Source organism: Alosa sapidissima, chromosome 1 (genome assembly GCF_018492685.1).
Source record: "Alosa sapidissima isolate fAloSap1 chromosome 1, fAloSap1.pri, whole genome shotgun sequence".
Classification (NCBI taxonomy): Eukaryota; Metazoa; Chordata; class Actinopteri; order Clupeiformes; family Clupeidae; genus Alosa; species Alosa sapidissima.
This window is the reverse complement of record NC_055957.1, coordinates 33,429,310-33,452,939: the sequence shown is the minus strand read 5'-3', so window position 1 is coordinate 33,452,939 and position 23,630 is coordinate 33,429,310. Positions and strand designations below refer to the sequence as shown.

At 39.8% G+C, this 23,630-nt stretch overlaps 1 protein-coding gene and 2 long non-coding RNA genes across 5 annotated transcripts in view; 2 read left to right on the top strand and 1 right to left on the bottom strand.

Annotated features, from left to right (window-relative positions):
- Positions 1 to 2,079: 2,079 nt before the first annotated feature.
- On the bottom strand, positions 2,080 to 11,821 carry LOC121711455. The gene is made up of 2 exons (XR_006032335.1): positions 11,716 to 11,821; positions 2,080 to 2,313 (listed from the first exon to the last, which is right to left on the bottom strand). It is a non-coding gene; the product is annotated as an uncharacterized LOC121711455 (long non-coding RNA).
- LOC121711350 overlaps positions 8,777 to 23,630 on the top strand; it is a 64,108-nt gene continuing 49,254 nt past the window's right edge. The window contains exons 1-4 of the mRNA XM_042094901.1: positions 8,777 to 8,896; positions 9,332 to 9,449; positions 9,540 to 9,721; positions 11,691 to 11,840. Of these exons, the coding sequence (XP_041950835.1) occupies positions 8,860 to 8,896; positions 9,332 to 9,449; positions 9,540 to 9,721; positions 11,691 to 11,840 (487 nt within the window). The 5' untranslated portion in view covers positions 8,777 to 8,859. The remainder of the gene's footprint in view (positions 8,897 to 9,331; positions 9,450 to 9,539; positions 9,722 to 11,690; positions 11,841 to 23,630) is intronic.
- LOC121711440 lies at positions 15,757 to 17,515 on the top strand. 3 transcript variants are annotated; one of them, XR_006032332.1, is made up of 4 exons: positions 15,757 to 15,875; positions 15,970 to 16,076; positions 16,164 to 16,599; positions 16,705 to 17,515. It is a non-coding gene; the product is annotated as an uncharacterized LOC121711440 (long non-coding RNA). The 3 variants fall into 3 exon arrangements; XR_006032331.1 differs by having other exon boundaries at positions 15,757 to 16,076; positions 16,164 to 16,226; positions 16,307 to 16,599; XR_006032330.1 differs by having other exon boundaries at positions 15,757 to 16,076.

Here is a 23,630-nt window from a genome sequence, read left to right as displayed (position 1 = left end):
AGTAAAGATTTCTATGGGGTATTCCATCAACCTCGCTAATGAAGGCGGCGCTTAACAGAAATAGCCTGGCTTGAACTAGTGTAGACTTTCACTTGGGGCTGAAGCCGTTCCATTAACTCAAGTTAGCGGCATCTTGGCCTCGTTTATGCAAGCGAGGTTTAGTTCAGCTTCATCTCTGCTCGTGCACGAGGTAGAACAGTAGACCAAAACAGTAGATTGACGAAAAGAGGATATATGTCGTAAAATTAAGACAATACTAGACGATTTCTGTTCGATTTGGTAAGCGCCATCTACAGGAATTTCATCAAAAGTCATCAAATTTAACATCGAGAGAAAAAAAATAGATTTGAAATGCCTACAGAAATTGGAGAATAATGAAAGCATACATTTAAAACAACAATGGTAATGGTTTGAAATCAATTGCGAGTTTGATTGGCTTCACTCTTGAACACATAGACTATACAGTCTATGCTCGAACAAAAGGAGTGAATGAATAAATAGTATAAACTCAAAAACAACTTTGGCATATATTCAAAACTATCTATAGCCTACGTTCTTAGATTAAAATAGTTCACTCCAAATTATTGTCTAGGTGTAGGTGGTCATAAAATAAATTAGTATCAGCATAATAGCCTATTGTCTCCCATAAGTCCCAAAGTGTTTGAAATATAATTATCTGAAATGCAATGGCTTTCAATTTGTCATTTTTGCCTAGTATTTAACCTGTGTAGCACACAGTTGATTTGACATTCATGAACAATGGTCGACACATGAAGCAGTTTTAATTATTAGCTGCCTATAGGCCTACAGGCTACAGAATTATCCTTTGGCTTCCATCAGATATAATAGGCCTATAGCCCACTGGCAAAGCATATTAGCCTACTGTCACTGAACAGCCTACCAAATGTAGACATATGCCTTTTTATTTAAGAGTATAACTAAAAATGCCATTATCAAGGTGATAAGCTATGTAGCCTTAATACGTTGTATGGAAAGCGAACCTGTGAACACGCAAGAATGTAATTGCTGGTATGCTGTCTGTCTGCACGATACACCACCACCGAACGTAAATGACACAGAGTAGCAAGATTCCTAGAACCACACGCATGTGAAGTTAAAACATTTTAAGTCGCATATAAATTCTTTGGAGCTAGTGAATGTGTAAAAGTTGTAAGCTACAGGTGATGAAAGCACAGGTTGACGGAACCATCTATCTTTTTGGACTCGTTTTCCGACTGATTGGTTTTTTTTTGCAACACAGCTTAATTTAGCTTGAAAGTTAACCTGCTACGGAGCAGGTTAGTTCTGTGGCATAAATTCCCATAGTTACCAAGCTGGGATTTACGTTAACCTCATTAATGGAACGGATTTCTCACTAAAATTAGCGAGACTTATCAAAATAAGCCAGGTTTGGCCTTTAGCGAGGTTGATGGAGTACCCCCCTAGTCCTTCCAAAGTTTGTCTTGCCTCACTTCTTGATTCGACCCTCTCCCCCAGCTAACCTGTGACAGTAACATACCAAATATGAAACAGATTTTTCAGTCAAACACCTTTGTACATAGTTTAGCAAGAAACACCAATGGCACCAAACCAAAGAGTCAATCACCTTGACATAAAATTATCAAGCTTACTGGGTCTAATTATCTTTGAATAACTGAAATAGTGTACAAAACACCATCACATACCAAATATGATACAGATATGTAAGTTGAACACCTTTGTATATAGTTTGGCAAGAAACACCAATGGCATCAAACCTTGCTAAGATTGCAAAATAAGCCTCCCTTATGACTTTTATTGTTTCATAGTTGACTTCCCCACCACAAGAGCTAAACAGCAGCAGTGGCCTGAGCTGAGAGGTTTGTTGTGAGTTTCCTGTTTGCCACGCTGTCTAATTTTAGCAGCACTCATTTCCTGCCACATGTGCTTGTCTACAGAAACCTGTGTGACACTCCGTCAACCAAACCCTGGTATTACTGCTTACCTTTAGATACAATGCTGAATCACACCTGTTTTATTGTATTTCTTTGTCATGGTTTTGACTGTCATTCTGGATTCAATTAAATAGGTTACTCAAGGTAAATTGTCATTATTTCTGTTGTTTTAACACATTTCCAAATAAATCCGTATTCAGATGAAAATAAAAACTAACACAGTGTTGTGTTGTGGTGTTCACTCTCACTGGGACTGATAAGCCCTGACCTCTGAGTAAGTACAGAGATCAGGATTCTCAGCTCTCTTTTTCTTGGGTCTCTGTCTGCGCTCTTTGGTAGGGATTTCCAGTGCAGCGTAGCACACATCTTTATCTTCATCCTGCAATTGGCAAGTAGAATATTAAAGCTTATTTCCAGAGGAAGAGGAACTCCAAAGGTACTTGTATGCATATTTACATTAAAATCACTATAGTATAATTGCTTGATGATTGTTATTGTGACCGGAGCGCAATGCCCCAAATCAGTTTTATGCCCAGTCACACAAAATAACAGAGGTACCCTACAGTTCTTAAAGATAAGACAGAGATGTGGTTATAAGTTACAGTATAAGCATAAGCAACCAGGTGTCACAAAGTGACCACCAAACCCTTTTTCTGGAGGAGAAATTAATTTAATTCAGGAGTAGCACTGAATCAGTTGTTTGCTCAGGATCTACATTGGCAATAAGATGGTCAGATTTGTTGGACGTCTGTTATCCCATTACTCCCTCAGGAGCCAGCTCTGTCATTGGTGAGGTGCAGTGTGTTCCTATCAGTGATTAGACAATCTTAGTTTCAGAGTGTTACTTCCCTATATGCCTCCTTCAGGCTTTGTACTGTCACTGGACAGTCAGAGTGGAACTAGATGCATAATCCAATGTGTTGACTTTACTTTTTATTAGTTACAGTTGAGACAGACAAAGACAAAAAGTAGTATAAAGCAGCGAAAAGACTTAAAGGTATTCAATGAAGTTAAAGAAACTGTATTTTATGAGTTTTGAAATGGCTAGCTAGCTCAATACTGAACGGATTTCCATCCCAAATTAAAGTTTCTACAGGCATGTAAAAAAATCCCACAGCAAATCCCGACTCTGCGGCCATCTTGATAACGCACTATGGGGAGTTATCGGGCAGCTATATTTTCCTGCTGAAGTGAATGGGGAGACATACATGAAGGTTGTGGGGCATGGATACACATGTATACATATTGGTGTTGCGAACTAACCCAATGCATTTCTATGGAAGATTATTGGGGTCCCCCCCCCCCCACCCCCCAGTTGCCCTCATGGTGTCCTATTGGCTGGTCTTTACATGAAGAAAATGTTTCAGTGCCCTGTAGAGTGCCACTTCAAACAATAAGTTTGAGTGAGTGCCCTTCTAGTGTTGTAAACATAATGCAAGATCCTATAAGGTGCCCCCTAAAATGGTCTATACTTGGCGTTCCCTACAGTGTATGTGTGCCCTTCCATTGGAAAAGGGTGCCATTATGGAGTGCCCTCTATGATGCTAGTGTTCCAAAGTGTGTCATTTCCAGCAGAGAATGCAGTATGCAATGCGGACAGAGACTTGGTCTTGACTCTTAGGAGGGAGTTTAAATGTTCTGTAATGGAAGTATAATTTGCAATGAAGAATCTGTAAAAGTTTCCATAACCAAGGAAATGTTGGCGTGATAATGGATGAGTGGGGCAGGAATGGACAGCCTCCACCTTCCCTTTGTCCATAATGATACCCTCTGGTCTGATATTGTAACCAAGGACTGGATGGAGCTCTAGTGAAATTAACACTTTTCGGTTTGGAGGAACAATTGGCATTCACAGAGCTTGGACAGGACAAGGGAGACATACTGGTAGTGCTTGGTCTGGTTCTGGGTGTACTGTAGATGTCCATGTAGATGTTCACAAAAATGTCAGGGGACCTGAGCAGTGAATGTGAGTGGAAGGAGAGTTCAGAGGAGCTGTGAACAGTGGAGAACCTTGTGCAGACATGACAATAATGGGCATTAGTAGTTTTTCGGAAACAATAACTAAGATCTTTAACATCTCCCTGTCCCTAGCTATCGTCCCATCCTACTGGAAATCCGCCACTATCATCCCAGTTCAAAAAACATCTGCCTGCAAAAGCAATGGGCCTAAATGACTTTAGGCCCATTGCACTCACATCTGAGACGATGAAGTGCCTGGAAAGGCTGGTCGCTCAACACATCAAGGCCTTCCTCCCTCCATCATTTGACTCTCACCAGTTTGTCTATAGGGCAAACCGCTCCACTGAGGATGCCATTGCCATCACCCTCCACTCAACGCTGAGCCACCTCGATCGCCCTGGCAACTATGCAAGACTACTCTTCATAGATTTCAGCTCAGCCTTCAACACAATAACCCCGGACATTTTGAATGAAAACTCCTGGACCTACACCTCCCTCCCTCCACCTGCGCTTGGATTAAAGCCTTCCTCTCCAACAGACCACAACAAGTGAGACTCGGCCACCATCTTTCCCCCCACTCACATTCAGCACTGGCTTGTTAACTTATATTTTCCCTCCTTATGTTTGACCTTTGACCCGGGGAGCGGATGCGCTGGGTGTTTGTGTGGGATAAGAGTTAGTTGGACCAGTGGCAGGTGAAATGGTAGCTCCGGAGTTGCTCTGTACTGAACTGGAATAAAAGGTTAAAGTTATATAAACGTAGTGTTTATTGAGTCTAACAGGCTCCCCTCAAGGCTGTGTGTTGAGCCCATTCCTGTATACACTTTACACATCGGACTGCTCTCCTTCCCAGCCCTCCAACCTCATCATAAAATTTGCCGACGACACCACTGTGGCTGGGCTCTGTAGAGGATCATAGGCACAGCCCAAAAGCTCATAGGCTGCCCTCTGCCCTCCCTGGAAGTGCTCGCCGATTCCCGCTGCCTCAACAGGTCCAGATCCATTTGCAAGGACCCTGCCCACCACCTGTTCAACCTGCTTCCCTCCGGCAGGCGTTTCAGGTCAATAAATGCACCCCCAGACTAATCAACAGTTTCTTCCCCTGGGCCATACGTTCACTAAACCAAAAAAGAACCCTCTGCAAACTGTGACCCCCCCCCCCCCACCCCCCAATCTTCCCCTCCCCTGCCATGTTCAACCTCAAACACCTCTGGACAATATTGCATTCTGTGCACCTATGCACTTTTCTTGCTATTAGCCTGCAGCTATTTTACTCATGTGTGCTGGAGGGTGTTCTGTCTGGGAGGGTTTGGAGGGTATTTTTGTGTGAAATGTTTTGGGCTGGGTGGATGAGAGTGTGTGTGAGAGTAAGAGAGAGGGCGGAGCATATAGGGGATGTTTTTTTGTACATTTACCTATTTATTTATGAATTATTTATTGCTCTTTTTAAAAAAGCACTGACCAAAAGTGGCAACTGAATTTCATTGTGTTGATACTCTGTATTTTATGCAATGACAAATAAAGCTTCTATCTATCTATCTATCTATCTAACAGCTGTCAATCATCCCATGAGCTCCTCTCATTGAGGCAGTGTTGGCTCAAGAGCTAGAGGATTCCAGCAATCGGAAGGCTCGAACCCAACTCCTCCTGACCCTGGTGAGGTGTCCTTGAGCAAGACACTGAACTCCAAAGTGCTCCTGATGTGCAGGTTGGCGCCTTGCTTGGCAGCCTCCGCCATCAGTGTATGAGTGTGTGTGTGTGTGTGTGTGTGTGAATGGGTGAATGTAAGACATCAAATTGTAAAGTGCTTTGAGTGCTCGGAGATGTGAAAAGCGCTATATGAATGCAGCCCATTTACTATTACCAGAGTGCGAATTACCCCACCATAATTGGGGGGTACTGCTGCTTCACTTCTTCTATGACCATCATGGTCCACTACCATATCAATCACTATTGTGATCACCAAGTGCAACATGTGTTGTGCACAAGGTCTAAACATGCAACAAACTGATAATCAGTACTAGGCTACAGAATCTCATCGTTCTTATATATCCTGTCGTCTCCCTGCGGCCTGCTCACGGCTTTCATCCTGTGCCTCTCCTGTCTGCTGAGCACCCCTTTCCTTAACACAACAGTGTATAAAACCTAACTGCACCTACACAGTTTGTAGATCTTAGTGTTAATATTTCCTGCTTACTCTTTTAGCACCAAAAAGTGCTTGATGTCTGTGTGCCCTTTCCTTCTCCACATAGTGTCTCTTTGAATAAAATAAAATCCTAATTTCATTAAGATAGTATCAGGGTTCTCAGATTAAACTACATTTATCGAGCTAAAAATATGAAATAATAGAATGTAAAAACAATACCAACCAATTAAAAACAAATTCAAATACTAGCACATACTATTTAGCCTAGGCTACTTGGGTCTTTTTATGTTTCCACAGGTTTCACTGATGTTATGTAGCCTAGGCTTAGCTACATCAGACCCTCTTGTGCATAGGGCCTACACAGGATCTGTGCCAAACTAATTTCAAAAGGGCACAATAATTTATTCAGGGTCAGGGTTTTCAGGGTTTAAAATGAGAATAATCATAGGCTATGGAGTTCATCTCCTTGGAAATGACAATCGATTTTACCTCACCACAATGTAAAGCTTGATTTAAATAGAGAATTAGCCTACCTTGCTAACTAACCTTGGTAACTAACCAAGGTCTACTTTACTAGCCTCAGTGGGTAAGTAGCAGGCAAGTAGCCAGTAATTCAATGTATGAAGACATGACATGAGCTATGAAAGAACAAAACACGTTTATAAATGAAGGTTGTAAAATAACACATTTTCAACAAGCTAGACGTCAGCTAGCAACTTACATTTACCAATGCACGTCAGCAGCAAACCGAATTTAGCCTAGCCTACTGGGGGAATTTACCTAGTTTTGTTCATAGACTGTAAAAAATGGCCAATTTGTCATTCAATGTTGACACTTGCTTGTGAAATTGAAGTCGTTCTCTATCTCAGTTGCTTCTAGTGCCACGGTGGTTAAAAATGGTACGATCCACAATAGGGGTGTCTGAAATCGCTTTGCATTAAAATATCTGGTGAAAATAGGAGTTGACTTGTATTGTAACTGTAATGATATTTTTTCACAAGAAAAAATATCTGACCCCCCCCCCCCCCTCCCCCAAACAAAAAAAAACACAAACAACCAAAGTAAAACAAAAGGCCAATCATTTACACTATTATTATTTATAATAATTTATATAATTATTATTTTTTAAGAAATTCTGCCAATTTGAACTTGAAGTATTGTTAAATAGTGCATTGTCACTTTAAGAGAAAAAGGTTCTCATAACGTCCTTTTGCCAGCTGTTGCTCACAAAGCATAAGGCTGATCCAACTCCAGCCTTTGTGTGCCACATTATCAGCACAATATTAAGCTATTAATATTAGGATTGTTAGGAAATGGAAACATGTAATGAGTTGTTGCTATAGCGTGACATTTCTGTTTGCAGTTTGCCATTAAAAGTTCAGTATGAGCATGCAGCCACCTAGCTATCTTAGATAGGGCGCCTACTCTAGCCTGTTAGTCCTCTAAAATGTTATTTAACATTGAGGAAATGCAGAAATGATTTAGAAACGTACAACAGTAGCTACATATAGAATATACCAAATATATTATTATTATTTTATTTTATTTTTTTATCATCGCTTTGGCGCCCCCACGGTGCTGCGCCGCATTTAGAGCATAGGGCCTACCCACTTTTTGCGCCACTGGGGGTAATTCGAACTATGACTATTACCATTCTTTGTTTAAACAACAATTGTGTCTTGGACCAGAGCTATAGTGACTAGCGTAGGTGGCTAATTGGAGCAATAGCTGTGTTTATGTACGTTTCACATGACTATTAAACTGTAAAATGAGCAAATGAGGAAGTTTTCAAAAACTACAAATATGCTGAACATAAAAAACTACATAGTGTTGCTTCAACTACTGCCTCTAAAATACATGAGCATCAACAGTATAACAGGTAGTTTTATCTTCACATATTACTCTTTTCACCACCATGTTTGAATACTGTTAAGTAAACCCCCTCCCCTTTTAGCCCACCACACGGAATAGTGGACCTGGCCACAACTTCAGAGAATACAAATGGCATGCTTAATTGTTACTGTTATAAGGGGGTCCTCATAAAATGTTCTCCCCCAAAAGGGGTCCTTGTAACCAAAACAATTGGTAATCTCTGGCCTAGACTGTCCAGAAACGACCAAAATAAGAGCAAAAGTAAAAGTAGTAAAATAATGCTGAAAATAGGCTGGGCTCCAAAGAGTTAATAATAATAATAATAATAATAATAATAATAATACATTTTTATTTATAAGGGCCTTTCAAGGCACCCAAGGATACTGTACAATTAAAAAGGTTCATGGATGGTATAAATTACATACAAACAGAAGCACAAACACAGAGGATAGTGTTCAAGAACGCTATACACTACATATAAACACAGGCACAGACACAGAGGACACTGCACACCAGAGAACAAACAAAGACAGGGCATAGTAGAAAGAAAACATTGAGTGAAAAGTGCTGTAATATCACTGAATAAGGAGTGACTGGACATGATGGGTGGAGGTGATACAGAAGTCAAGGAAAATAAAGAATTAAATAAGATAAAATGAAGAAACAAGATCAAAGCACTTAAGATGTTCTATATCGTGTTCTGTGTGAATTCAAGAAATCTATACTGTCAATAAGTGTACAGTATGTGTGTGTGTGTGAGTGTGTGTGTGTGTGTGTGTGTGTGTGTGTGTGTGTGTGAGAGAGAGAGAGAGTGTGTGTGTGTGTTTTAGGGGGGGAGCTGAAAACCTATGTCCTTTCAGCACACCCTGAACTTCTTGTTGAATAGCATTCATAAAAGACGTGACATTTTCCACTCGTCAACTCATCACTGAACCAGTGACTCTCATCATGTCCTCCCTGGTAGTAATTATCATTGCTCTTCTGGGTAAGTTTAAGTTTACAAAATATACAACCAATATATAACTGATATTTATTATAATTTTTTTGTTCTTGTGATTTTTCGGGGAATTGTCTTTAATGTTGTATTTGTCATGTCTTGTCTTCTAACTCCCAACTGCAACCCAGTTTTCCTTATGGGATCGTAAATTTAACATGACTCAACTTGACCATGTGGCTAAGAGAATGAGGCTTAAGAATTACATTACTTATAATTAATTTTATTACATGACAATAAAACTACTTCAACTTATAAAACAACTTGAACTTGAAGAGGTTGATTTTGTTTCTATTGTCTAAAGCGGTTATGTCCAAAGCTATGTTTCTATCAGGTTTTGTTTAAATGTGATATTTCATCTGATACTTCATCAAGTAAATTATTCAAACCCAGAAAGTAAAATACATTCTCCACTGTCATCCTCAGGTGTGATACAATCTGCTCTGAAGGTCTCTGGAACTGAAGTGAATCTAATGGTCAAGCCAGGGAATAATGTTACTCTCTACTGTGACTGCACTTGGACCTCTGGATTACATCTTTACTGGTATAGAAACTGCTCACATTTTAGGCAGCCCTCATTTGTGATCTCAACCCATGTGTTTATGAATGAGGCAAATAATCCATCATCCTCCAGCTATCAACCTATATGGAACTCCACTAGCCAGTCCCATGATCTACTAATCAAGAACATCACTGAGTCTGAGCTGGGGTTGTACTACTGTTCTGTTGCAATGACGAAATTGATTGACACAACTGTAATTCATCAGAGAGTTTCTCATATTTATGGAAATATAACCTACAAGTTGTCCTTTGAAGGTAAGACAATTAGCCTTGTCCACTACAAACGGTTACATTTTTCATAAATTTCTTTAGCATGACATGATCTCTGATGATGTATTTGAAAATAACTAACAATTAAAAATCAGTTTATTTTCTTAAAATGGGCTGTTTACGGCAAGGATTATAGAGCGCTCCGCTCTAAGATCTTTGGTTTACGGCATCTGATAGATTGCACTCTGTATGGTATGTCCAAGTATCAACATATTACAGTTTTTTGCAATCACTTTGTCACTATTTTCAGAACCTTGATGTCATTTTTCACAACTCTAGACACAAAACTCACAACCAATGATCAAAATGCACATTTTTCAAAACTCTAACCTTTTTCTCAATTGCTTGGATACAATACACATACAACTTAGATCATTTGTTCATTCAACAAAAATCACCTGTTCAATATGACACAACTTTACATCAAAGTACTACTATTTCAAAAGGCAATTCACACATTACATTTCAAATGAGTGTCTATTCATTTCCTTACAATGATCTAACTATCAATTGATACAACTGCTCAAAATGATAAGTAACTGTTGCATTACTCTTAATGCATAGTTGTTTGGAAACAGACAAACAATCTTCCATGTTTACTGCAAATCATGAAAGTTTCAAGATACTGTAACGAGATTCATTGTCACCAATTAGTGTGGAAACAATTAGACTGCAATATCCATGGATGAAGCCTAATATTTTACAATGCTTCATCAGACACTGTGTCTATGGTCCCATAGCTTTGATTCAAATAAACCTATGTTGTGATTGTGTTTTGCATCAATATATTACAAACTTTGTTCAATGATTCCACTGTGTCTGTAGTATTCTCTCTACTACTGCAGTACTTTTACAGAGATGTATTTACTGTACAGTACATGTAGTACCATAATGAAACCTGTATCACCTTTGTTCTACAATATTTAATTGTGTCATTGTACGAACAATGACACAGTGAAACTATCAGTTGCTTGTGTGTGGGTTTTTTGAACCAATGATTGTGCAAGTGCAAGATTTCTTTAAAGATGTGACTGCACAATGCAATGGTTTGAACATTAGAAAGCCTGTGTTACAAGTGATAACCATTTTGAGTTTTGTGTCTAGAGTTTTGAAAAATGACATCAAGGTTCTGAAAATAGTAGCAAAGTGATTGTAAAAAACTGTAATAACTGGTGTAATTAACCCTTTCACATGGTTTTGGACCTACAGTACTGTATGACTCACCCTATAGTGCGAGACTCCCTATAGTTTCCTCCTATAGTTTGTGTCCTGTGCTGTGATGGTAGTTTTCTGTGGGAATATTGTCAACCTACTCTGTTGGTAATTGAGGCTACTGTAAAATAGGTGTGGAGTATTCATGTTAATGTGCATTAATGAATCAACACTAAATCATACAAATTACATTGTACAGCATGATTAGAGCTGTAGAGAGTATGATTACTTGTTTGAAATCTATCTATACATTTGAAATGTGTAGTTGGCCTATTTTAAGCAGGCTATCATCGCCTACCTTTTTTTTCTATGAATTGCATTGTGTACACAGTAGTTGCCGATTTGGAAGATCACAATCATGGTGACCATTTGCCTTGTATATAACATCGGACTAGTACTTTCTATGTTATGTGAGCCCAGGTTCTGTTGATATATTATTCCGGTTCACATTACATTAATTTAACTGTAATGGTCATCAGCAATGAATGACTCACAACACTCTAAAAATAACAAAATTAGGTATATTACATTAACATCAATTAGTGAAATGTGGTAAAAGATGATAGGGTCTTCCTTTTTGTGTTATTTTGTGACCAAAAACTTGTGCCAAATGTATAGCCTACATTACTTGTGACTTATTTGAACAGATACTGCTTCCTCCCCTGCTCCCCCTGATGGTGGTCAGTGCCATCAATCCTGTGCCATCATGTGTATGTACATCACTTGTGATTTATTTGAACAGATGCTGCTTCTTCCCCTGCACCTACCTGTCCTCCTCCCCCTGATGGTGGTCAGTGCTGGTCACTGCTGGTCATCTTGTGTCCTGTGTGTACTCTACTCTCTGCCCTCATCTCGTCCACCTGTGTGTACTGCTTCTGCCGCTGTAAGACAGGTATGACTCAAGATCTCCTAAATCCTTGTAGAGCTCCTCAGCAATTTACATTTGTTGCCATGTGGCGTAACTTCCTTACTACACTATGAAGCTGATATTATTTAACATCTACAGCACCAGTGGAACCTGGTGTTCACTCAAAGAGGAGAGAAAGTCAGACAAGAACACAGGTACTTTACCCACCTATTGCTCACAAAGTTTATGAGAAACCTTAGGCAATAACTTGAGAGTCAATGCAATGCATAGAATTATGAGTTCCATGAGAGCACATTTTTAGAGTAGATCTATTTTTTTCTTTTATTAAAATTCCCCTTCCCTAGTTGTTCCCTGCAGATCTATGGAATGTTTTAGGTTACATTTTAAAGAACTGTTACAATGCTGTGTATACTATGCTCACAGGGGTAGCCACCAATATCAAGAGTGAGATCTCAAGCAACGGAAGAGTATTTGCATTGAGTGGTTATTGATATGTTACCTACCTGTGTTATCATTTCAGTATGAAGACAAAGAGTTGTGTTATGCTTCATTGGATATGCCAGCCAGAGCACACAAAGCAAAACCCAAGAGAACAAGAAATCAAACTCAAAACTCTGACTTCAGTACCTATTCCGAGGTCCGAACTCATCATGTATGAACTTCATCAAATTGGAGAATATGGCCCTATTGACATGTATAACAATTAACTTATTGTTAGTCGCATGTCGCCTCAAAAGTAAAAATAATTATAACTTTGTTGTGCAACACTTCATATCACCACTAATAATTTCTCCTGTAATCACTGAATTACATCAACAATATATTGCCTCTTGTTGGTTGCCACTTAGTCTGAATGGAGCTTAAGTCTGTACTTGAAGCATACAAAGAGACTATCTCCTCCCAAGTGATCCAAGCTGGACACACTGGAGGAGATGGTGAAGGACAGGATAACACCTACCATGCATTACACAACACGCTAACAAAGCGAAAGAGCATCTTTAGCGACAAACTTCATCAGCTCTGATGTGTTACAGAAGAATATAGGAGGTATTTCTGCCAGGTGTCATCAAATTGTATAATTCATTTGCTTTTGTCAGGCCTATCTATCTATATCTATCTTGTATACTAAAGCATAGCTCAGAGGTCTATACTATAGATGGGCATGACTAGTGTCCATCCATGAAGAGCTGTCTAGTTTACTGTATTGCTTTTCGTTCACAAATAAATCTGTTTCTGAAGCTTGAGTTCATGTTTTGTGTCAGTAATGTTACAAAAAGTTGAATACCGAACAAAGTAGCTGCAGTGCTGGTAATGGTTCCGCTGATCACACCAATACTACAACTACAGTAATTTCTTGTTTATTAGCCACATTGTGTATAAGCAGGAGTGTTTTATTCAAGTTAAAATAAACAAAACCATATTAATGCCATATTAACTAGGGATGTAATGATTACCAGTATAATGGTGAAAATATTAAAATACATAAAAATGTTGACGATAATAATTACCGTTTTCATTTCAAACATCATGATTATCACTGTTGATTACCGCGGTGTGGTGTGTTTAATCCTTCCCAGCTTCATCTGAGCCTGCTTTTGACATACAGTAGGCCTGGTACAATGGAACAAAACTGGTACCCTACTGATTCTGTTGTCTAATTGATGGTTTTAACTACGATTCGGATTAGGCTACACCTGATTTTGAAAGGCGGAACTTTTTCACCGCAAAATGTGCACTGTATCATGTAGCCACTCTGCTTCTTTTTATGTTCACATCCACATTAAATCCATTCCACTCACGTTATCAGGAGAATACAGTAGCCTAAAGTTTTATTTTGAACGCTTACTTTGGTCTCACTCATTGCATCCAAATAACAGAAATAGCAAACTCCAAGTTATGGTAAGTTAAGCTATAAGCACATAGCCAATTAAACATGAAGAAAAAAGTGAACGGGACACTTTTTGAAACTATTTCAGCTTGTGTAGGCCTATCAGTGCTTTCTGAACATATTGAACACAGTTTTAGAAATACTGTGATAATACCGAAAACCGTGATAATTTTGGTCACTATAACTGTGAGGTTAAATTTTCATACCGTCAGGGTATCTGCACATTTTCCAAGTGCAAATTGAAAGACTTTTAAGACCTTTTCAAGACATCTAAATGAAAAAAAAATAAGACTATACCACGGCAAAAAAGATTTAATTTACTAATTTTAACACCCACCCCATTTGGGATGTCTACAGAAGTTACCAAATATATTTTGGTGAAAGAAAATAATTGTGTGTGAATTACCTTCACAGCTATTCAATGTCCAATTTTAGTGTCTGGACTGCTTGCTTTTGAAGCTGGCTGTACATATCTGGTTGTGCTACTGGCTGAGGCTGACTGTTCTTCACCTGTGTCTGTAGTAGCCTAGGCTACTTGCCAAACATGTGTAGGCCTACTGGACTGGATTCCCTTATTTTTTCAAAGGTAGACTAAGCTATTTAAATATTGTAATATGCCTACTAATAGGCCTACTAATTTAGGCATCTATTGTCCCATATGCAGCACAGCAAATCAAGGTAATACATTTTGCATACCAGTTGTATTTAAACCAACCAAAGCTTGACTGAAACATTGTAAACCATTGACTTGTTTTAAAAAAATGTATGGGAAAAGTTAAACCCCCTCCTCGCATGTTCCTGCTGAAAAACTGCTGGTTTCATCTCATTCACGCACGTAATATGAACACACTTACAGATGCGTTTTTTTATGTAGCCAGTCGCCGACATTCAAAAAAAATATGCGGTTATATTTCACAACTTTTGCCAAGTACTGGGAAAGGCTGGCAAGCAGCTTCGATATTACAGGTAGGCTATTATAACTTAGACAGATATTTACTTAGGCTAAGTCAGCAAAACACGCTGAAGAGATGCAAACAGATACACTTAAAGGAGAATTCCGGTGTGATATTGACCTAAAGTGTATCTAAACATGATACCGAGTGTGAACGTATGTCTCATAGCCCATCTCGACTTGTCCCCTGCACTCCAAAATCTGGCGCTAGTTAGCCGATGCTACCAACAACGTTTTCAGTAGTGGTGCTTCGGCATCGGGCTAGCCATGCAAATAAATCACTGTTTTACACCCATTTACGAGGCTCAATGTATCTCCACACTTCATTGGTAGACTTCCGAGGGCCCTGACATTTAAAACGAGACATTGAGAACTTTGAAAAAGCACTGGTAGTTTACTTACAAGACGATTTATACAGACAGTATCTTCACAAAGTTTAACGTTTGCAGCCATCTTGAATTTAGTCACGATAAGTCGAGCAACGAGTAAGAATGAACAGCTATGATAAGGGATCAGATTCCAAAAATAATTCAGTGGAAATGCATGGATTCCAGTTTCTTCCAGTAGCAGCAACTGGAATCCATGCATTTCCACTGAATTATTTTTGGAATCTGATCCCTTATCATAGCTGTTCATTCTTACTCGTTGCTCGACTTATCGTGACTAAATTCAAGATGGCTGCAAACGCTAAACTTCGTGAAGATACTGTCTGTATAAATCGTCTTGTAAGTAAACTACCAGTGCTTTTTCAAAGTTCTCAATGTCTCGTTTTAAATGTCAGGGCCCTCGGAAGTCTACCAATGAAGTGTGGAGATACATTGAGCCTCGTAAATGGGTGTAAAACAGTGATTTATTTGCATGGCTAGCCCGATGCCGAAGCACCACTATTGAAAAAGATGTTGGTAGCATCGGCTAACTAGCGCCAGATTTTGGAGTGCAGGGGACAAGCCGAGATGGGCTATGAGACATACGTTCACACTCGGTATCATGTTTCGATACACTTTAGGTCAATATCACACCGGAATTCTCCTTTAATGTGTATTTCCTCCTGATTGAGAAAACGTTTGTTTTCTTTTTCTGTCGGTCCGTGTGTAGCCAGTGGGACTTTAGGACCCAGGAGCGAGTAGCAAGGGCTTAAAGGCTGAGGTGTCCATAGGGGCGGGTTCTTGTGTTTTCAGTCAGCTGCTTAGCCAGGGAAACGGAGCGGAGTGGAACTGCGGTAAGTTTGAATTGTTTGGCACGCTGTTGTACTAGGCCAGCATTAGCTGCCTCATCATGGGTTATGGCACTTATAAGTCTGTTCGTTCTTGTAGATTACAGATGAGTGTTGGTGGCCAGTGTGCTGGCGTTCCGTATGTTGAAGGGTTTGTGTGCAGTTACCAGTAATTGAATCACGGAAGTGTCTCTGGGTTTAACGCCGGTAGGTATGCTTCCCTTAAAGAGTGTGGTTTTGATGTGAGCCTTGAGATACGTAGTGTTGTGATTTTTATTATGATCTATGTTGTAGAATGGGCGTGTAACTAGAACGAATCTCGATATCCGCTGGGAACTCTCTCACTCTTGCGGCCAGGTGCGTATAACCAACAAAGCATTGAGACGGTCCCCCTGCTCTGCGCGCTGAGAAGATTAATATCAAATGTTTTTCAACAGACTGTGCTGGTGTTACAGGGTGTTTGTATACTGTAATTGCTGCCGTGTGCTTGGGCGGGTGGCCTAGCCAAAGTAGGTATTTGTTAGCCTGATTATCTAATTAACTGTTAGACTTTGGCCTTGCAACGACTCATTCTTATTCTATGTGTAGCCTGTTGTTATACCCGGTCCCGTGCGCCCCGTCATACGTGTGCACTGGCTTCTGTGTGCTCCGGCGTCTGTGTGCTCCGGCGTCTGGTGTGTCTGTTCACACGAGGTTATTAGAAGCCTTTTGTGAATGAACCCCGTCTCTCGTGAGTGCTTGAAAGTTTAAGTTCTTTCAATGTATATCATCAGTAAGGTGAATGAGTGTGTGTGTTATGTGGATAAATTAATAATTGTATGTTTTGTTTTTTTAGGTCTTGTTTACTTTGTTTGGACATCCAGCCACTGTTTTCTCATGTATGAAACTTATGTATGTTTTTACCATTCATTGATACCATGCCTATGAACTTATAGGGTTAATGTCGAGCTCTTCCGGTCATTAATCTTTTACCATTGAGATAAATTGTTGTGTTTGGGCAGTGTGCAATATTACGGGGGGACAGAGGAAAGTGCTAGTGGGCATGTGCAATTTGGATAGCTTTAGCTGATCATCATAGTAGCACTCACGCACTTTACTTGTTCTCATATTTAAGTGGCCATTGCTTGGGTTCTCGTAGCTAGTGGGCGGAGCTCAGTGCTCAAGGTATTAAGGTGACCACTGTGTGGTGTGATTAGAATTTGGGTGTCCTAACAAAGCACTTTATGGTTAATGCAGTGTAGCCTTTGTTGCTGTCTTTGGTGTGCTGAATCCTTTTGGAGCCTTGTGCTCATGATGAACTAAAGGTGGATTTCCTGTCAACATTGAGTACTGTGGTCCGGCCCAATATTTAGTGTAAATATCTCCTACGGAGGCTTGTCTACGAGAACTCAGGTATGTGGCCATGATGTGTTGCTACCATTAATGTTGTTCCTGTACGAAGCACCTATTTTAATAACTCTGCAGACCATAAATAAATTATGTCTACATTGTTTTTGCTACATCAGCCTCCAATTGTTTCATTCACTTGAATAGTACTAGCGTGGGGTACATCTTTAGTCTACTGTACTAGTTGGGTCTCTCATCCCAGTCCAATAAATGGGAGTGGCGTAGTCAGACCATCTTGTGGTATAGTACAACTGGGTTATAACTCCTGAAGGCCACACGTGGTTCCTTCATAAATTGCGCAGCAAATTATCAGATGAGTGACAGAAGCACCCCGCTTAATTTGACCAGCAGTCTTTGCGTTCATAGTTTGTGAAACGATGCTGCCTGCGTCCGAGCAAAGATTCTAGAAGACCGTCTTGAGGCTGCGCTGGACATGACTTTTAAACTGTCCGGCCTAAATCCGAACGTATGGCCACCCTATCGCTAACTGGCTTACCCAGCTCTTTCTCCCGCTCACTCTACCGCTCGCGTAGGCTACCTAGGCCTACGTATCTCTCAGGCCTCGGCTATACAACGAAAACGTAAGACATATTTTTACATTCTTACCATTTCACACCTTTAACGACCCGTGAAAGGGTCATTCTACGAAAACGTGCCATTTTGCATTCAAAAAATCTAATTTTCAAAGTAGCCTACTGTTTTTAAAATCTTGAAGCACCTATTTGGATGAAGTAGATTCTTACCTCTCAAAAAAAACATGCGGTGCCATCTCAGGCTATCTTTTTTATTTATTTATTTACTTTAGCACACGTACCTCTATTGACTATTTGTTATGTCAACCCTGTTACAAAAAAAAACATATATTATTATAAAATAATATGAGTGCTCTTGTAACTATTCATGAATATTATACAAATAATTATGTGTTACATAAATAATTCTGGTGTTGAACACATTAATTATTCGATTTTAGGATTGTCAGTAACAGGGTTGACAGTAACAGGGTTGATGAAATATTGTTATTGGCAGCCATTACTAGCCATGTGGTGGACACCATGACACCACATGGTGTGCATTCAAGAGAGGTTAAAATGCTTTTAAATATTTACATTTAAATTTCCAATCAAATAATTTTTTAATGCATGATTTTGTGGTAACAGGGTTGACAAAACGAGCTTGTCCCCTTCTGTCAGACAGAGCAAAACCGTAATAAAAGTCATTAAAAGAGAACAACACTTTTCTGGTCTTTTCACCATTAACTTCCTGGAAGGCAGGGGATATCACTTCCTGAAAATGATGTAACTTTTGGCACAGTTCATTTTCTCCAAAGGGGGTTTTATCCAAAAGTAACAGGGTTGACGACAACATGGGGACACATGTAAAATGTTGATTTTTTCATAATTTTAAAAACATTCCAAATAAAATTGTTTAATGATCCATGAACAAACACTTGAGGCTTTTTGTACATGTATTTATTTTTGTGATAATTTGACTTTTTTTATCCTAAATAGCCAGTTATACTAGACAAGTCATACCGAGGGACAAGCCATTTTTACAGTTTTTGCAATATTCCTAATACGAAAAGTGCTTAAAATCCTATAAAAAAATGAAGAATTCTTAAAGTAAATAATTTATTTTTACCATTATTATATTTCCTAAAATATAAAAAATATTTTATGAAAAAAATATTGTTAATTCAGCTTTGCAAGACACTTTTGTTTGAGGGACATAAAATGGCACGTTTTCGTAGAATGACCCAAAAACATCTTCACTCTGCAACCACTACACTTCCTTCAGTAGCCTTATAGTCACTTAGGCTATACATTTCCGTTTAAAAACATACACGAAACCAGATGGAGACATTTCACTCGCTCTTTCACACTCGCTGGCGGTCCCATACACAAATTTAATACCTCCTTTCCGAAAATTCAAGACATTCCAGGCAATTTAAGACTTTTCTAGGCCTTAAAAACCAAAAGTTGTATTTAAGACTTTTTAAGGACCCGCGGGAACCCTGACCGTTACATCCCTAATATTACCGGCCCCGTGTATTAACCTCATACTGTAGCTGAAGAAATTGAGCAAAATCAATATACAGAGCCGGACAGTAACAGAGTACATTTACTTGAGTACAGTACTTGAGTACAATTTTGAGGGATCTGTACTTTACTCCAGTATCATTTTTGGGGAGTACTCATGACTTTACTCAAGTACATTTGAGAGGCAAATATTGTACTCTTTACTCCACTACATTTCTATCCATAACTGTGAGTACCCGTTACTACTTCTAAAAAAAAAAGAAAAATCTCGGAAACCCTCAATTTGTTGTTTCCCTCTCAAACGTGATTGGATTGTGCAGGTGCCACTGATTGGGACAGCCTATCAGCAATCACCTTCAGCTTTCCGCCAAAGTCAACTCCATGGTCAGACCATGGACGAAACAATGGATGAAGACGCAGCAGGTCCATCCTGGGAATGTGCCAACCTGTGGCCCCACCTCGCCAGACTATTTCAATTTTCTGAACAAGTTAATGATAGTTTTCGTTTCAAGTGTTTCAATTACAAATTAGATTTGCGGTTCCGAGGAACTGCAAGAGTGGGTTTGATCAGGGGCATGGAACTCGGCCTCATCCAAGGATTCCAACGGTACCTCATTTATGAAAATCGGGCACACGGATCAAAAGTTATCTGCATTAACGCAACATCCAATAAGCTAAAACGCATAAATATCGTGGTTGCTATGCTGGTTGCTAGGGCAATCATGCTGGTTGCTATGGTGGTCACTAGGTTAGAAGGCCAGCGCCTCCTGAGGCCTGAAGGGTCAGTTCTAAGGTTGTTGGCTGCTGGAACCGAAAAATGGACTGCATTTTCTTAAAAGACAATGTGACTGAAGTGCGGGCAAAGTTTGCACAGAAATGTACGATTTTTCCCACCCTCATCGACCTTGTCATAAAACTTGTTTAAATGATCACACGACGCCTCCTTGCTGCTTTGTCGTCTACATCAGCCTTTCTCAAACTTCTTTGACCTGAGGCCAAGTCAAGGCATACATCTGCCAGGAGAAAACTGTTAAGGTAAAGACTGATCTCTGAAATAATATTGAATACAGTGGCCCCATCTATATTAACACAGCAGTAGTCACTCCATTTCAGATCAACAGATTGCATCTGCATTACCATCTGAGATTTTCTGCATACTTTATCCATTACTTTCAAAATCTCAGCCAAATATTTTGTCAGTTAAAACATCTGCATTCATGCAATATTGCCTGAAAAGTTCATTCATTATTATCAGATTGTATTGAAACACATTGATTTCAATGTCAATCCATTCATGGAGTTGATATAGATAATGCATACCAAAATATTGAAACATACAAATTCATGTCCAGCATGACCAGAGATTTGTTTTTGTTTGCCATTGTTTGGCCCTGTAGCTCTCAGCCTACCATGGTTAACAGATCACAACCATTTATCTCCCTTAGCACCTCACCATGGGGCAGGACCGCAACACTCTCTTCACCACCTCAACTCCCTGCACCTGCATTTAACATACGGAGAGTTACTCAAGGTAGGTAGGCTGATCTCTGAAATATTAGTGAATAGAAAGGCCCCATGTGTATTATCAGTCATGGTTAACAGATTTAATACAATTTTTTACAATTTAATACAATTTGATACTACCATTTAATAAAAAAAAAATCCCCCTCTCCCACCTCACTATGGGCCAGGAACGGCAGTCCCTCCTCAACTCCCTCCACCCCCACACCAGCCCTCAACGTGCAGCGAACAGAGGAGCTTTGTAAGTCATGTTTCTTTTTAAATTTAATCTCCTTAATACCTATCTCATATATTGTATTGTGTAAGCATACTTGGCTTTGGATGCTACATACCATAAACATAAACATATCTGTCTGTTTGATTACAGGTGCTCCGCAGTGTGTTCCGCCTCCATCCACACAAATGGAGTAATAGGAGAAATAAGCATTAAACAATCTTTTTATTGAACTTGTCATTCACCAGTTATTCATTTTCTGATATTTTAGCTGTGCATAGCGCAGTATTTCATTGAAGTTGTAGCCTATTAGATAAAATATTTCATGTCTGCACTGACCTAGGCCTATAAAGCACTAAATTAGGTTTTGACCACAAAATGAATGTAAAGTAGCCTAGGCAATGTAGGCTACTTAACAAAAACAGAATAGCTTATAACCTGTAACTTTCCATAAATGTCCATTTTATATTTCCATTGAGTAGTGATCACGTTTGTACAGTAAATTGATGTCTTGACTTAAACCTTTTCTGTTAGGTTTATTGACAGTATTGTTAAGTTAAAAATACGAGGCAATGCAGATTAATCGTAGGCCTATATTGCTGTAGTAGCCTAGGCTAGGCCTAGTGATAGTTTTACTTTTATCCTATAGTTGCCTAGTTTTATCCTACAGCAAGAACAGAAGGAATTTTGAAAATGAGATAAACGGGTCCAAAACAGACCCGGGCCAGATGTGCCTTTGAGTCCGTTGCGGGTCCGCGGTAGATGTATGTATCGATTTGCGGATCCCAAACGGACCCGCCGCGGAGGTAAGGTTTTAATCGCGGATGCGGAGTGGACGGCGGGGCGGCGGGTCCGCGATCCGCCTTCGTAGCGGATCCGTTCCTGAGAGCATCTGGATTCCGATACGGGTCCGTTTCGCGGGTCCGTTCCGGAAGCCGTCATACCTCCGCGGCGGATCCGCCGCGGAGTCCTTTTGCTGTGTGGGTACCCTTCCTGGGGCGCAAGCTAAGGTAAGCTAACTGTTTAACCTTTAACTTAACGAAACAGGTTTTTGGCAGCATGGGGCGTAAGCTAACTGGCTAATTTTTTTTGTGTTTGGGATGGGGCCTAAGCTAACTGGCTAATTTGTATGGTGTTTGTGATGGGCTGTGCCTAGGTTGATGGTTGGTTGGCCAAGGTTTTTTATGGTTATGGTTTAGTCCACATCAACGGGACAGACCAACCTAGCCAACTTAGACCATGCCTAGGTTGGTTAAGGGTATTTGGATGTTTGTTGTGGTAATATGGTGACAGCATGGGGCGTAAGCTAATTGGCTAATTTATTTTGTGTTTGGGATGGGGCCTAAGCTAACGGGCCAAGCTAACTGGCTAATTTGTTTTGTGTTTGTGATGGGCTGTGCCTAGGTTGATGGTTGGTTGGCCAAGGTTTTTTATGGTTATGGTTCAGTCCACATCAACGGGACGGACCAACCTAGCCAACCTTGACCATGCCTGGGCTGGTTAAGAGTATTTTGGGTATTGGATATTTCAATGTGGTAATATGGAGGGGAGTGTCTCCAGGACGCTGGTTTCACTGTTAAGCCTTCATGAGGTGTCGTGGGCCTAACTTAACGAAACATCGGTGAATGAGGGTGCCCACTTGATAACCCCAATGACATGCCGCATACTATATAGGCTACTGCTGTTGGATGGGCCATTTGTATTGGGCTTGTGACCATTTGTTGGCGGATTTGTGGGTAGTGTGCTTTTTAAAGTTAAACTTGAGCAGGGGCTTCCATATGTGTTTTTACCTTGGATTTTGGCACAAGGGATTTTAACATCTAATCCTGTGTATTAATGTAATCTAAAGTTGACCTAAATAGCGGTTTGTCCAAAAAACTGCAATTTTCGTAACCCTTTTGGAATGACCGCATGAAATGTAAATTCATTTTTTCTTTTTCTTGCTGTAGCATGTCATGTTGTGGCCAACTTAAAAGTTTTAGATCCAACATTTCTCTTGAACATTCCCTCAGAACTTGTCTAAGTTGGAAAAAATGAAAAGAAAAGTCAACTGAGGGAGCCAAAATGATCAACTTCATCACCCTCCTGCAAGGACAACATGTGGTGTAAACCCAATTTTATATCACCCTCTAGACAACTTAAAAGCAAAACAAAAAAGTAACTAACTTTAGGAGCTTTATTTGTCAGGTGGGTCAAGTGCTATAGGACTGAACAATGACAGTGATACAGATAAGATACTGGGCCCTATCATGACCTTCTAAAGCGCATCGTCACTCGTCAAAAGCTTATTCAAATTTAGTAGGATGTCCAGAGTATTTTCGTTATCAAACGTCAAGCGCATGGCGCAACAAGGTGTTCCTAGGTTTCTTAATCAGTCATGGCCGTGTGTTGGGGCGTAACATCATTTAAACCAATGAGAATGACATCTATTATTCCCTTTAAGGCGCAATGTCAAAGAATGCATCGGTATTTTGATAGTCAACAGCGCATTTGAAGGAGGCTGCTTGCAAGACTGTATGGAATAGTCATTCCACTAAACCATGCTTTACTAAAACCTAGCATAGCCTTCACACATGAGCACTCGTCTATTATTTGAACTCA